The sequence below is a fragment of the Pelodiscus sinensis genome, chromosome 5 (assembly GCF_049634645.1).
Source record: "Pelodiscus sinensis isolate JC-2024 chromosome 5, ASM4963464v1, whole genome shotgun sequence".
NCBI classification, from domain to species: domain Eukaryota; kingdom Metazoa; phylum Chordata; order Testudines; family Trionychidae; genus Pelodiscus; species Pelodiscus sinensis.
The window spans coordinates 31,315,234-31,331,211 of NC_134715.1; the positions used below are offsets into that span (position 1 = coordinate 31,315,234).

Below are 15,978 nucleotides of genomic sequence, written 5' to 3' on the forward strand. Positions count from 1 at the left end.
AGATTACATAATGCATTTTGATGTTCATCTTTCTATCTTTTTGCGTTTTTTTTTTTTTCAGGAAAACTTTTAAAAGCTGAGTATATCCTAAGCAGAATTATAAATGACAATGGAGCAACAGGTATGACTAACTCATTATTTTTGCAGTTCAATAATTTTTTTAATTAATTGTACCACTCGCCACACTCACATGGACTTAAAATATTATCAATCACTTCCCAGACCTCAATAAAGTCCTGACTCTGCAATGACTTACACTAGGCATAATGCTTTCTACCAGTGTTAGTCAGAATTAAGTGCTGCTGTTAACAGTAGTAATAGCCTGATAAGAAATCATGCTAATAATTTATTTGAGCCTGCAGGATTAGGTCTTAAATTGTGATTTTTCTCTGCAGTTTGATCATGTATTCCTTGTGCATCCAAAACTCCCACAAAAGCCCCCTTGTTGTTAGTATTTATTTTCTTTTTCCCTATTATTTTTAGCACCCAAAAATGTGGTAGGCAAATTGCATATTTCCCTTCTTTCTGCTCTTTGCCATGAGAGAGATCTATATGGACAATGATGTTTTCTCTTCTCATACTTCCCTAATTGATTCAGGGCTCGGACTGTGCCAAGGTATCCAGTACCTTTGAGTAGATGACTCTGCTCTGCCTGGTGATTTCTCTCCCATGGAAGTTGTCTAACATTCTAAACCTCTCACCAGTTACAAATAGTTGGCTGATTTTTTTTCATTCAGTCTGTCATAGAAATGTTTTTCTCTTTCCTTCCAAAATCATTTAGGCTTTGCACAAAATAAGGAATATCACATCCTGTGCCAATAATAGGTTTGTTTCACTATTTAGTGATCATCAGAGCTAGAAACACAGGATTTGTACCAGTGGAAATGGGAGAGGCCCAGTTTTCACAGCACATGTGCCTAGCTTTGGAGAGACCTGAAATGATGAATTTAAGAATTGTAATAGTCTTATGCAATTTTAGAACACTGTTCAAATTTTTATAGATACTTATTTGTTGTCATTACTCTCCCCCTCAGAGATCTGTATAATTGGAGTCACCGATTACCTTACGGGTGAAGGGATGTGCAGTATTGCCAAACCCAGGTGCTCAATAATCATGAGTCAGACCCCAGAAATCATGAGATCAGCTTAAAACTCATTAGATTTTTTTAATTATACATTTTAGGAGCTTTTTCTTTGCCTTTTGGTTTCTGAGTTTTTATGATTCCCTTCGGCCATGTTCTCAAACTTTCCTCCACAACAATAATTTAGAAACTTCCTTTTTTTTCTTTTTTAAACAAAAAATAAGTCTTTTTTTCACACATTCATGCAAGGACGGGAACTGAGTCTGAAGAGACATACCAAATATCACAGGACTTGTGATAAAGTTCGTGTGGTTGACAAAGATAAATATGAACCACACTGCCAGTTTTAAAAAAATGCAAACCGCTGAGTTAAGGATATTTGCATGGTATTCAGTACAAATAATTGTTTCATGAACCATAGTTTGTGATAGTCATTCTTTAATTATTTTTAGTAATACTGTGTTTTTAATTATGCTTAGCAAACTTACTTATAAGTTAATAATGTTTTGGGTGCATATGTACTTTATGGATGAAAAGATACCATATAACTACAAGATAAAAATAAAAATTGAGATGCCTAATCATTATTTGATTGAAATTATGAACACTTTTGTTTTAAGATACATAACATTGAGGTGTAATAAGAATACATTTTTGGCACAGGCTAAAAAAATGTGTTATGCTGCCATTTATACATCACCATAAATATATATATTAATTTAATCACTGTGGTATTTATTTAATATTTGTGATATTTAAATAGTATTTATTTATATCAGCTTCCTCTTATCATAACTAAAGCAAGGTCACAGTTTGGTTGTGCCGGGAAAATGAGATGTGCCTTGAATCCAATTGTTTTCCATACCACAAAAAGCAAGGGGGCTAAGAACAGGGATAGCTATACTCCACAAAGACCACTGGAGGCAGTGAGTATCAGGGACAAGTATACTGCAAAGTAGGGGTGTTAGATAGTGTGTGATTGAATAGTGATGTAACCGCATCAAATTTTAGTGGTTACCCAACTATTTGATAGTCCACGGGGGTAGGGCCGACAGCCAGTGTACTCCCAGGGAGCCCCTGGCACCTTGTGCTGCTGCCTCTCTATCAAACCAACTCCCTGTGCAGACCAGCTGCCTGTCACCCCTGTGCTGCTGTCTCTGATACAGAGGCAGCAGCACAGAGTGGCAGTTATCCCTGTCTATGGGGGGCCTGAGCTCCCTGTGGGCAGAAACTGCTCCTAACTCAGACCCTCCCATGGACAGAGGCTGCTGCCATTGGGGCATTGTCTGTCTACAATGGGCCCAGGCTCATCACAGACAGAGGTTGCTCCATGCTATGCCAGAGCAGCCTCTGTCTGCAGGGACCTTGGACCCCCATGGTCAGGTACTGCTGCAGCCTCTCCTGCCTCACCCCCACCCCCACCGCTGCCTCTAATAGAAGCAGCAGTGTGGGGGCAGGGAGGGAGCATCTCCTGCCTTTCCCCTCCACTGCCTCTGTAGGAGGCAGCAAGGGGGGGCAGGTGGGTCTGTGGAGCCAGCTTAAAAGCTGGTTCCCACCAGCCCTCCTCACACTCCACGCTGCTGCCTCTGTATTAGCTGCTCCCCCGTCCATTGCTGCCTCTGATACACGCAGGAATGCCTGTAGCTGACAGGATTAACCAACAAGTGCAGGCTTATTGGTTAATTGCGTAGTCTTCTACACGTTGACATCCCACACTTGAGGCAGAGTGACCATAGGGTGGTGTCGCACCAGTATGAGAGTGGCCAGCTGGAGCCAGAGATCTCTATGTTGCCAGGCATTGGCCATAGGTAGGTGGGACCACTGCTCCAAACCACTCACCCCTGCGGCCCTCGGCCACAGTGCTGGACAGAGGGACCTCTCCAGCCACTGCAGTGCCCCTGGGAGCACTTCTGCCATTCCCATAGTAGCTGTAGGATGAGGTGAGCTGGGCAGTAGAGCCCCACTTCTCCCATGAAGGAGCCGCAGGCCAGGCAGCAGAGCCTTGTCCCCGCCCCTCAGAGGAGTCACAGGCTGGGAGGGACTGGGCAGCACAGCCCCAGCCCCTTGGAGGTACTACTGGCCTGGCAGCATAGCCCCAAGTGTCCCAGGGAGCTGTCGTTACTGTAGCAATGCACCTTCCCTGACTCTGGCATCCTCCACCCTCTGCCCTGAGCCACTACAAGAACCTGAGCCATGCCAGGTAAATCCTCTAATTATGTCTATCAAACACGGGTATAAAAGCTTTTTACTCGTATATCTCTCTGAGGCTACATCTAGGTTGTATCCCTCTGTTGACAGAAGGATGCAAATCAAATAAATCAAAATTGCTAATGAAGCAGGAATTGAAATATCCCATGCTTCATTAGTAAAACATGGCTGCCACTTTCTTTCGAAACGGCGCTTTTTCAGAAAAAAATGGCAGTCCAGACACGGATCTGTCAAAAATAATACCTTTTTTTGACAGATCATGCATTCCTCAAAAAATGAGGTTTGCAGGATCTGTTGAAAAAGGGTTTATTTTCGACAGATACGTATCCAGACTGCCATTTTTTTGAAAAAGCTCCATTTCAGAAAAAAGCGGTGGCCATGTTTATGCTAATGAAGTGTGGGATATTTAAATCCCTGCTTCATTAGCAATTTCGATGTGCCTAATCTACATCTCTCTGTTGACAGAGAGGTGTAGTCTAGACACATCCTGAGTCCTTTTGCTGTTCTATCACCTTTGTATCTGAGTGCTTAAAAGATATCTAAAGTCCTAATTTGAAGTCCATTAAAGTAATTGGAAAGACTCAGGCTTAGGAATGTAAGCGACTAGTCGAGTGAGTACTCGACTAGTTGCTCCCCCTCCCCCACTGCTGCCTCTTCTCAGAAGCCTCTTCTCAGAGGCAGCAAGTGGGGGGAAGCAGGAGCCAGTGCTGGGGAGAGCCATCTTAAAAGCCGGTTCCCCCAGCACTGTCTCCGAGGTGTGTGGGGGGCGGGGAGTAAGGGTGGCAGAGCCACAGCAGTCCTGGGAGTGGCATGAGCCAAAATTGTTCAGTCCTGGCTTGCACCACCCCCAGGAATTAACTCCACTGCAGTTCTGCAGTTTAAATTTAGTAAGAGCCCATTGGGCTCTTACTATATTTAAAGTACAGAGCCACAGCAAGAGCGCCCCCTCCCCACTCCACCGTTTATCGGCTAATCGAATAGTCAATGGAAATTCTATTGAGTATTCTATTAGTTAAGTAACTGATACTTAACTTCCCTAATTTGGATCAGGCTTTAAGGACCTGGGAACCACCAACAGCTGCATCACACTCCACTGAGTTTTTTACATTCTCATTTCAGGCGTGTGGTTGTATGACAAGGAAAGTGATCGAATTCTTGTTCAGTCAGTCTGTATACAGATCAGAGGACAGATTCTGCAAAAGCTTGGTAAGATCACTCTCTCTGTAGCCAAACACTTTTCCATGAAGTGATTTTCACTATTTAAGCATTAAAGTAATTTCCCTTGTTCACAGCTTACTAAAAACGTAACTCTTACGTTAAGTAAAAACTTGGCATATCTAATTTTTCCCCTGACTTCTGTAGCAGACAGGGCTACAGAAAAATTAGCTCTATTCACAACTGGTTTAGAAAGAAAAAGCTTACAGCAAGCAAGAGTGCATTTACCAAACAATTAGAATTTACCAATCATCAATCTCTTGTTGCAACAACTAGAAGATGACAAGCACTTGTAAATACTCTTTATTTAGTTGTTTTTAATAATCAAGTTATTCCTCCCTTTTCAATGCTCTTTTTTGAATGAGCCACCAGTAGCTTACCCTCAGAAATGTATCATAGCAATTTCTTGAGTCAGATGCAAGAAGTCCTCAGGTTAGTATTGCAGAGAGCTACTAAATGGAAGCTGTGTTCTTGGCGGGAAGAAGGCACCGCCTAAATGCTAGGCTATGCCTTTCGAATGAGTTTCATTTGCATGACTGCTAATCTAGGATCTTTCGTGCACGCTAAATATACATTTGTGAACAAACCAAGGCAACATGAAATTAAGCAATGTAATGATGCCACTAAACTGGAAAAGTGTCATAGAATGGTTTTATACACTCATGAAATCTCCCAGCTCAGGATAGGTAAAAAATACACATCTGTTTTAAAGCAATACCGAGCAATGTTGTAACTTGAAGAAGAAATCTGCTTATTGGTCATGTGTCTGCTTTATTTCAGGAATGTGGAATGGGGCAGCGGAACTGATTTGGGCTTCAATTGTGGGCTATTTCCAACTCCCTCAGCCAGATAAAAAGGTTTGGTGTTTTTTCACCCCAAATACTCTTACTAATTCCATTGTTTACGTCAGTCATCCTTCCCAGTTTTATGGTAATCAGTTTCAGTATCTCAGTCAAGGTTCATACTTGGGACAGATGTTCTAGCTGAACTTTGATTTGATTTTTTTTTTACATACATGTGCACATGGAATTTTTTAAGCCAGCATATCTTGAGCTTTGTTTTGTTTTCCACAAAGAAATAAAGCAATCCTTTTCATTCGTTAGCATCACCAGAAGTAAATGATCAAATGTGATGATTTAATGTAGTTCTCTGATGGAGTGACAGAGGAATATCAAGGTGCAGCCATTATTATTACTTTCAGAGAGGGGCCCTTAATCATTTCATTGGAACCAAACATTCCTGACCTTCAAATTCTGACCAAGAGTCTGGATATCTATCTATCTGGGTAACTGTATAGTCCCCATCATCAGATTATCTGAGTGTCTTATAGTGTTTAATATATTTATCTTCATAAGGCCCTGTTAGGTGGTGAAGTGCTATTATTCCCATTTTACAGATGAGAAATTGAGGCACGGGCAGTTAGTGACTTGCCCAGAATTGTGCAGGAAGTCTGTGGTGGATCAGGGAATTGAACTTTGGACTACTCACTCTAATGTTAGTGCCCTAATATTCATAGGTCCTAGGCCCATCCTTCATATATTTTATTAACTTTACAAATATCCCAGCTTTTTATTACATCTTTGGATATTTGAAAGCTGGATCTGAATTGTGTAAACCAGTCCTGTCTTTATAAAAAACCAAACCAAACCTCCCTAAACTTAGTTGGTTAAAACTCTGGAACTATGTTTTGCAGAGTTTTATAGTATCTCATAAATACTTACACAAAAACAGAGGTAGTGCAGGGAATTTTCCAGATATTTAAGAAGGCAAAAAAAATTTAATGGAAGGATTTTGTTGTACTAATTTTCTTGTACTAACTGCATCTTAAGGTAATCTGATGGCTGGTATACTTTTTGGGAATAGTGAACAATTGTCATGAAGATGGGGGAATTTGCCATTTGTATCCTTCCAAAGCAGTACATCACAAATTCTTCTGATTCACTGACCTCTATTCAAAATTGCACAGTTGAATCTTTAGAGTTAAATAGTCATTACCTAGAGTGCCTTCCCATTTCTCAAAATCTGGGTTTTCTTGAAGTTCTTCATTAAATAGTTCTGGGCAACATTACCTCATTTGAGGCTTGATTATATTAGCAGAATGATATGTTGATTGCATTTGGTGTGGCATTTCTCTAGACAATTTATCCTCGTGCCTCATAAATAGTTTGAGACACACTGTTCAGTTTTAAATTATTGTTGTGTATTAAAAGTTAGTAGGATGTTAAAAATGACCCTCAACAGAAAAGGAACCTGTTTTCAAAAATCTGTGTAATCAGGATTTAATATAGCATTTAGTCTGAAGATAGTCTTATGTTTCATCACTCGATGCTGTGCAGTATTTGTCACACTTTAAAAGCTGACAGACAAGAGGAAATATAAACAAAGAATGTAACAAAATTTCAACCCTCATTCAAATCCCTCCTAAAAATACAGAACTAGATTCATAGTTTATGTAAATAGATGTAGTTTAATTCAGTTTAGTGGAGCTATTCAGATTTACATTATCCCTCACTCTTTCCTCAGTGCTCAAACGTTGATAATAATCGAAAAACAAAAATTCAGCTAAATTGTTTCCTGTTCTTAAATTTCCCCATGTGTCCTCTCTACTATATATGGGTATGTCTACACTACCCTCCTAGTTCGAACTAGGAGGGTAATGTATGCATACCGCACTTGCTAATGAAGCCCGGGATTTGAATTTCCCGGGCTTCATTAGCATAAGCGGGGAGCCGCCATTTTTAAATCCCCGCTGCTTCGAACCCCGTGTAGCGCGGCTACACGGGGCTCGAACTAGGTAGTTCGGACTAGGGTGCCTATTCCGAACTACCGGTACACCTCGTTTCACGAGGAGTAACGGTAGTTCGGAATAGGACCCTAGTCCGAACTACCTAGTTCGAGCCCCGTGTAGCCGCGCTACATGGGGTTCGAAGCAGCGGGGATTTAAAAATGGCGGCTCCCCGCTTATGCTAATGAAGCCCGGGAAATTCAAATCCCGGGCTTCATTAGCAAGTGCGGTATGCATACATTACCCTGCTAGTTCGAACTAGCGGGGTAGTGTAGACATACCCTATGTGTCTTGTTGATAGCATGGGACTGTCTTTATCTTTGTCTTATACAGCTTTGGCAAAAATAGAAAATAAAATGGGGGAAAAAACACTTTTTTGTTGTTGTTGTTTTTTTCAGGGAATTGCTACATCATTGGATATTTTGGCTGATATCTTTGTTTCCATGAGTGAGGAAGATTATAACAGTTTTAAAAACAACTCTCAAGTTGACCTGGTAACTATTCATGTATTAGAAGTCTCTTGATGATCCTTATGTATTTGCACTAAGGTCAGCCAAATTTCCTGGTCTTGTCCTTTAGCTGACTGCTTGGGGAAGCTCCCCAACTCCTCCCAAAGAGGTCATAATCGCCTAGGCAAAACAATGGGTGTTGCTTCCCTCCAAGGCAAACTGAAGGAACATTATGAACATTAAGTCCAAAATTAGACACGTCTTAAAACTTCCAACGTGATGGGAAGGGTGAATGGGACACAGGAATTGGTCCAGATGAGACCACTGGTATAGATGATCTAGTATCTTGCTCTGACAGTAGCCCAAGACTCGTTATAGTAGAAGCCTCCTATGGGCACAAATCCTGAGAGGTGTTGAGCATGTTTAAAACGCAGTGGATTCAATGGATCAAATTCTCCAGATACTCCCTGCTGTATCCTGACTGACCTTCACTGAAATCACTGGCAATTTTCCTGAATAGTGATGGTATTTTAGTTTACTAAGGATCTCTGGATTTGACCCATGGGGTGGTGTTCCGTGCATCTCAGGATTTGGCCTATAATGAAGCCATTTATTTCACAAAATGACTTGAATAGAAAAATCAGTTTGCCTCTGTACAATGTGAACGTAACATTGTGTTGAAACAAACTGGGACTTTCTGTGCCAGGTCCTGCAGTCCTAAATCTACCCTTGTTCAGATAAATTTCCTGTTGAACTATGTTAATGGAAACAGTAAGGCTGTACGGTTAGTCACAAGAAATCAGGTTATATGGAAGGTAAGGTTCCTCGGGCAATTTAATTCATGTGCATTATCTATCTGTAGTTTCTCCTCTTCTTGTTTTCTGGTTAAATGTGTAGCTTAATTTCCATGTGATGTAAAATGGCTACTATAAACATCTATGGCTAATTGAATGTTGTTATAGGAATCTTCGGCTTACTGCTTTGTCTGATTTAGTTTAGTTATCAAGCTGTAGCATTTCATTACATTAGGCCAAACTGGGAATCTGTTCTCACCAGGTGCAGCTGGCTATGCCGTTAGACCAGTCCACCGATTACACCAGTGTAACTTGGCTCAGACTCTGCCCTTTTATTGCCAGCTATTTCCTATCACATGACTATTGCCCTCATTATAAAGTCAAGTCTTCATGGGTATGTCTACACTTTAGTGTAAGCCAAGGATTAAAACTCAGATTCATGCCTAATCCCACTTTCTCCTACAAAAATCACATTAACCTAGGCCTGACCCAGGGTCCCAGGACCACAGGAGAGTCGTGGGTCAGATCCTGAGTCAATCCAGGACACAGGGTTCAATTATACATACAGCCTCACTAAATCTGCGCTGTGTGAGTGTACCAAAAGTATCACGCAAGGATACCCTGGACACTCAGTTTGATGGATAGTGAAGCTTTTCCACACCACACCATGTACAAAGAGCTAGAGAAGCTACATTTTGGGAGAATACTAGGAAATCTGGAGCAAAATACAGGACTATGTAGCACTTTAAAGACTAACAAGATGGTTTATTAGATGATGAGCTTTCGTGGGCCAGACCCACTTCCTCAGATCAAATAGTGGAAGAAAATAGTCACAGCCATATATACCAAAGGATACAATTTTTAAAAAATGAACACACATGAAAAGGAGAAATCACATTTCAGAACAGAAGGGGAATGCGGGGGGCGGGGAGGTAAATGTCTGTGGGCTAATGATATTAAAGGTGATAATTGGGGAAGCTGTCTTTGTAATGGGTAATTAGGAAATCTGGGATATAGCTAGTCAGACTCAGGACCGCATAATACACTGTACATGCTCCAGGCCCAGGGTTCAGCAATTCCTAACCTAGGGTTATAAATGAGAAGAGACACTCGAGTTTGCAGCCCCTGAATTTGTTAACATAGGGCTCAAGTTCTACTAACACTAGACTTACATTGCAGTATAGAACTGTTACATTTTTTTCTACCACCAAAAATGTGATATTACAAAGATGATACCATATGAGCAGGTTAGCTAAACATCTATCCAGGATTATCTAGGTGGTGCTTGGTCCTACCATGAGGGCAGGGGCTTGATGACCTCTCAAGGTCCCTTCCAGTTCTAGCATTCTGTGTTGAGGAACTTTTATCCTTCTGTTTTAACAGAGCCTTCTCCAGGAGTTTGATCATCGCTTACTGTCAGCTGCTGAAGCCTGCAAGCTGGCAGCTGCCTTCAGCCAGTACACTCCACTTTTTGTGCTCACAGCGGTGGTGAGTATGACTTCTGTTCATATCTCGGATTTGGGTAGATGGTGCACTCCTCCTGTAACTCTCATCTAAAACCACAGAGGGAAAATGACAGGCAGAGAGACCGATCTCCCACAGTAAAGATGCTTTGCAAGATCCCTGCAACTCTGAGTAAACTTAGAATAAGAAATAATCAGAGATATAAAACAATCCTTACCTCATTTGTGAGAAATGCAGAAATGAGCTAGTATCTGTACTTGTAAATGCATGCTGAAATAGTATTTTTTTTCCTTTTACTTGGACGGGAATTCTGAGTTTCTAATTCATTGACTTCTCATCCTTTTTAGAACATCCGTGGCACCTGCTTGTTGTCCTACAGTTACTCCAAAGAATGTCCTCCAGAGAAGAGAAAGTTCTATTTGTCTGAAGCTAAGGAATCCTTTGAAATTGGTCTCCTCACTAAGAATGAAAATGACCCTGTCACTAGCAGGCAGGAGCTTCATAGTTTCATTAAAGCAGCTTTCTGCCTTACAACTGTTCATCTGCAACTCTATGGGGAAAGTGAGAGACTCTGTGAGGTGAGACAGCTGTGTTGCGAAGCTTTGGAGAAACTGTACATTTACAGTACTTCACCATTTACAGAAGATCAAGACAAAGGAACACTTGCCAAGGAGATCATGTGTTTGATTGCATCTGTCAAGGAGCATTTAGAAGTACAAAGCTTCCCTAATTCAGATGCAAGGTCTTATGTTCCTGACAGCTACAAAGGTGGAGTGGAAAAGCCTATCTTGCATGGTGAAGTGAATTTTGAGAAAATCCTTGAAGTACATTCCCAGCATCACAGGTCAGTGAGTGAAGAGGTTGGAAGTACTTGCAGGAGCCATGAAACCAGGCACAGAGAAGGCAATATGGGAGCTTGCATCACTGCCTTAAAAACTGAAACTAAAAATGTAGACACCGAAGAAAAATTGTGCGGTGGTAAGGGCATTGCCAAAATCTCCGCTTCACAAAAAGCAAGAAGAAACTGCAAGAGACTCGGTAGCCAGAAAAGAAGGAAATGGATTCGTTCTAATGTAATGAATATCTCCCTTGAAGAAGAAACGGAGAGCAAGCCATTAGACCAAGTTACAAATGATGAAGATGGCCGAAGCAGGAGTCAAACCTCAAGCTCTTTGAAATCTTGGAGCAAATTGTCGAAATCAAGCTCCTCTGCTAGCTGGGAGGAACTAGATTGTAACACTAGCAATAAGCTGCCCAGAGATTGGCCACAAAGGGAAAAGGGCTCAGTGGACGAGCAGTGTTGCACAGCCTCAGTTGAATTTACAGAGGAAAATGTTCAGGTTGGTAGCCTGCACTCATTGTCCTTCAAAACTCATCATCTCGCTCTTCAAGAGTCACAAGATGGCTGTTCAGGTCCCTCTCAGCATTCATTAAAGAATGATGTACTCTTTGCTAATAGACTGGCAGATACGGTCTCAGCTTCCAGGGAAGGGCTCTCGCAGGAGACAGAACCTGAAAGGGATGCCTCAAAACAGAAAGCAGGGGAAGCCAATAATACAGAGTCCAAGAACAATGCTGTTCCCTTTATAGACTTACAGGGTCCCCATTCTTCTGGTCCCAACAGATCTGAGAGGGAGACGATTTCCTCTTCCTTGGCAGAATTAGAATCCTTTGAAATGGTTGAGTCCAGAACCAAGGACAGCAGTAGAGACCTCAGTGTTAATCACAGCCCTACTCAATGCAGCCTAGTGGAAGGAAATGTAATAGATGCTGAAAGGTATAAAAGTGAAACAGACCCATTATCTAGAAATAATTTTGTATGGATTGACCCAGAAGGAGATACTGTAGACAGTACAGAAGATCTATCAGTTGAACCCCACAAGCCTACTGTGGCTGCTACTACATATGTAAGCAACAAGCCAACAATAGCCAATGATTCCTTTGTATATAACTGGATTAATAAATCATCTTCTGAAATGGCTGGAAATGGGTCTTTTGAAATGCCTGACATTGACACACAGGCAGATACAGAAGATGGATGGGAGATTGCCTTTAGCAATAGAGGGAGCTCAGGAAACAACTCACTGGCCATGAATGTTCCAAGACCTGAACTTAACCCATCAGGGGTGAAGATGCCAGAAGATGATGGCTTGAATGACTGCACTACCACTGAGGAAGATGAAGCGGAAAAGTCCAGGAACTTTTGGAATAGCAGCCACAGCTCAAGCTCCTCTCTGAAATCCTGGTACAAATCATCTCATTTTTCTAGCAGTTTCTCTGAACTAGAGAGTCCTTCATTTCTGAACTCCAGTGGGAGCTCATTTGTCTTTGTGCCTGGGAGAACCAAAGAACAAATCCTGAAAACCCGCCTTTTAGAGGATAATGACTATGAGAAGCTCCTGTCAGGTGTTGAGCATAACTGGCTAGTGCAGAGACTGGAGACTACTGGATTGTTTAAGACTAGACAACTCCATAAAGCATATTGTAAGTAACATCTGTGGATGTGCTGTGCACCATCATGACCCCAAATGTAGCTTTAGGGTGGTAAGAGCTAATCTTTGAAGGGTTTTTGTACTACGTGAAGACTGGCACTCTTAGTATGGTGATGAGCAAAGTATAAATCCCTCAAAATAGATAGAAGCAGCAGATAAAAATCTAGGGTCTGTTTGTGCAATTCTTATTCATATGTGTTTGTGCATTTGCCATATAATTCAGAATAGCATTGCCCTTGTAAACTGAGGGTCATATGTTTGAATCTTTTTTTGCCTTATGCCAGTACTTTAGATCAGAGTAGAGTAAGGACCGATCCTTTCTGGTCTTAAACATCTATGAAACTGTGAGAGAAAACGCTGCAGAATCAGATCTCTACTTCTTACTAGGATCATGCAGACCTTAAGGGTTTAGATATTTTTAGGCCCTTTTTGTTTTCCAAAAGTACTTAGATTTAAATGAAAAAAGAGTTAAGTCAGGGCAGATCAACATTTTGGCTTAGTTTACTATGGGTTGAAACTCTCTAGCTCAGCACCCTCGGGACCTAACTGGTGTCTATCCAGAGAATTTGTTGAACCACAGAGGTCAATATTGTCTAGCAGCATTACCAACACTTCCACTGTTTACTGGGTTCTTAGAAGACATTTAGGGGTAAATTAGAGCTAAATAATAGCACAGAACACTAAGAGCCAGGACTGGTGGCTGTAAACAAACTTTAAGGAACTGCAAGAAACTTGGCCACACGATGACAAGTGGATATCTGGCTAACTAAAATCATGTTGGATCACACGTTGCCAGACCAGAGAATGCTGGACTAGAAAGGTTCAACTTGTATTTTGCTTAATATCGCATCCAGTTTTTTCCTTTTGTCTGTTAACCAAATCAAGTCAGACTGTACCTGCTGCCAGAATCTCTCAATTATTTTTAATGTGTCTTAAAATTCAAAAGGACTTTGCTTTGTTTATTTCAGTAAAACTCCATTCTCAGTCTGAGTCTAGTAGCTCTGTCTGCTAGCTCACAAAGTTAATAAACACAACTGAAGCAAAGCTCTGGTTTAAAGTGTGGCTGTCATCTGAAGTGAGGGTGTGGTTTGATTAAACATTTTTAGTGACCTGACCTGAAAAAAAAATCAGAAGTTCTGTTTGTGAAAATTGTTGAGATTTTGACTTGTGATGAGAAAGTTATTTGAACTCTTGAAAGTTCTTGCAGAACCATTTCCTACCCTTCTCCAAGTGCCAGTGCCAATGCCAGATGCTTCAGGGGAAGGCATAAGAACCCTGCAGTGCCTTGTGCCACAGATCAAATGTGTAATAATCTGCCACAGAGCAAATGTGTAATAATCTGCCTTCACAAGAAGGTTTCCTCCTAATCTCTAGCAGTAGATTGATTTTTAACCCTGAAGGTTTTATATCCCTTCCAAATTTGTGTTAGGATTAACTATTGTAAGTCTAGATATTCTTGGTATCAGTAAAAATTTCCAGTGGCATACAATTTGGTATTACTCACGCTTATGTATATACAGGCAGTCCCCGGGTTACATGGATCCGACTTACATCTGATCCCTACTTACAAACGGGGTGAGGCAACCCTGCACTAGCTGCTTCTCCCCAACAGACCAGGGAGATGCGAAGCTAGCGCTCCCCGCCACCCCCCCCCCCCCCCAGCAGACCAGAGAGATGCGGAGCGGCTTTTCTCAGCAGACACCTCATCTTGAGAATAATGGACTGAGGGAAGTGAGATGTGGGAGAATAAAACTGAGCTCTGGAGAAATGTTTGGCTAGAGTTTCCCCTACAATATGTACCAGTTCCGATTTACATACAAATTCAACTTAAGAACAAACCTACAGTCCCTATCTTGTACATAACCCGGGGACTGCCTGTAATCTTCTCCCCAAGAGGGTTATGACAGGCTCATAGCAAGGGCATTCCAGGGCAGAAATAAAAGGCATTTGATTCTTCCTGTAGTGTAGATGATATTTTGAGTTCTCTGATTACTAGTAATTTTTTCTGCAGCACACCATTATCATTTAAACTTTTGTAAGTTATGAGGCAGGTGCTGCACTGAAGTAGCCCTATAGTGTGCCCTTCTGCCAAAGCAAAGCATTTTGCCTAACTACATTATACATTTCCATTAATGGATGTGCCGCTTCAAAAGATGCTATTTCAGTGTTGCACTATAGTAATTGATTGAGTGTGACAAAATAGAAGAGCTTTGAGACTTTGTCTGGGCATGGACATGTATCCCTAACAGAAAAAATGTGTTAGCTCTTAAGGTTTCATCCTTGGTTACTGGCATGGAACAACCTTGCTAAAGAAGCTGTCGGTTTCATTTGTGGGGGGGTTTCTTTTGGCAGCTGCTCTTCTTCTGAAATACTCCAAGATATCTGGGCTGTGGACAGGCCAGGAAACAGCTGTATATATTGGAGACTACCTGAGCGTGGCAAAGGAAGGCAAACAAAGGAATGCGTTTTGGATACACTTTCTGCATCAAGAAGAAACTCTGGGAAGGTATGGATCAAGCTGAAGTGAAATTTTAATCTGGGCTAATTCTGCACACATAGGAACATAGCAAATGCCATAATGGATCAGGCTTAATGTCCATCTAACTCGGTGTTGTACCTCTCATGCTTCAGAAAACTCCACTGTGACAGGGGAGTTATTTGGTAACCTGCTTTCAGAAAAAAAAATCTTCCTACCCTCCATTAGTTAAGAAGTAACTAATATCCTGAATTAAAAAGGTTTTATAACCCTTCCAGCACTCCTGGATGTTTGGTTGAGCCTCACTATTACAGTTCTTTTTACCAAGTTTGATTCTGCAGTTGCAGTCTTTCCTGAGGGAAAAGTATTTTAAAAGAACCAGTTGCCTCATTATTGTTTTCTAGATTATCTGTCATTGTGTCACATTTAGTGTCCATTTTCCTAATATGCCCTTGGGCTTGTCTACACACACAACTGCACAGAAATGACAGAATGGATTTTATTTGGCACCTTTTGTTGTTTCAAACTCTCTCATTTTCAATTAAGCATTTCCTCCTTCTGATTTAAATGTAATGCAGGTGCAACACTCTGAATCTGTAACGAGAGAGAGAGAAACAGACTCACGTGAAATTAGAAAATGGGTAAATTAAAACCAATGTAGTGATTTCAGTGCAAGCTTGTATGTAAATAAGGTGCAAAATAGAGCATGCAAGCTTGTTGTGAGAAGAGATTACATACGGGCACAAAATTAACTACCAAGTATTGTCCTCTGCCTGGAGTGGAGGTCTTAAGCACCATGTGCACTAGGGCCCAAATTTAAAAAAACAACAATTGTGTCTTACTGTTTTCAATGTTGCAACGCCCACGTCTGGTTTGTTTCAGAAGTGATTTTAAACACTAAATTCTATTTACTGCCAGAGATTTTAGCTCTCAAATATCTAAATCACTTTTGAAAGTAAGATTTAGGCTCCTAAATCAGTTAGGCATTTCAACACTGAGCTCAGCAGCACCTA

General features: G+C 41.2%; 1 protein-coding gene across 8 annotated transcripts in view; it reads left to right on the forward strand.

The window, feature by feature from the left end:
* The window catches only part of ALPK1 (alpha kinase 1), a 91,802-nt gene that overhangs the window by 71,938 nt on the left and 3,886 nt on the right, over positions 1–15,978 (forward strand). For all 8 annotated transcript variants that reach the window (XM_025182706.2, XM_006119264.4, XM_075929736.1 and 5 more), the window contains 7 exons: positions 62–121; positions 4,410–4,496; positions 5,286–5,362; positions 7,689–7,784; positions 9,917–10,021; positions 10,345–12,481; positions 14,842–14,995. In XM_025182706.2, the coding sequence (XP_025038491.2) occupies positions 62–121; positions 4,410–4,496; positions 5,286–5,362; positions 7,689–7,784; positions 9,917–10,021; positions 10,345–12,481; positions 14,842–14,995 (2,716 nt within the window). The remainder of the gene's footprint in view (positions 1–61; positions 122–4,409; positions 4,497–5,285; positions 5,363–7,688; positions 7,785–9,916; positions 10,022–10,344; positions 12,482–14,841; positions 14,996–15,978) is intronic.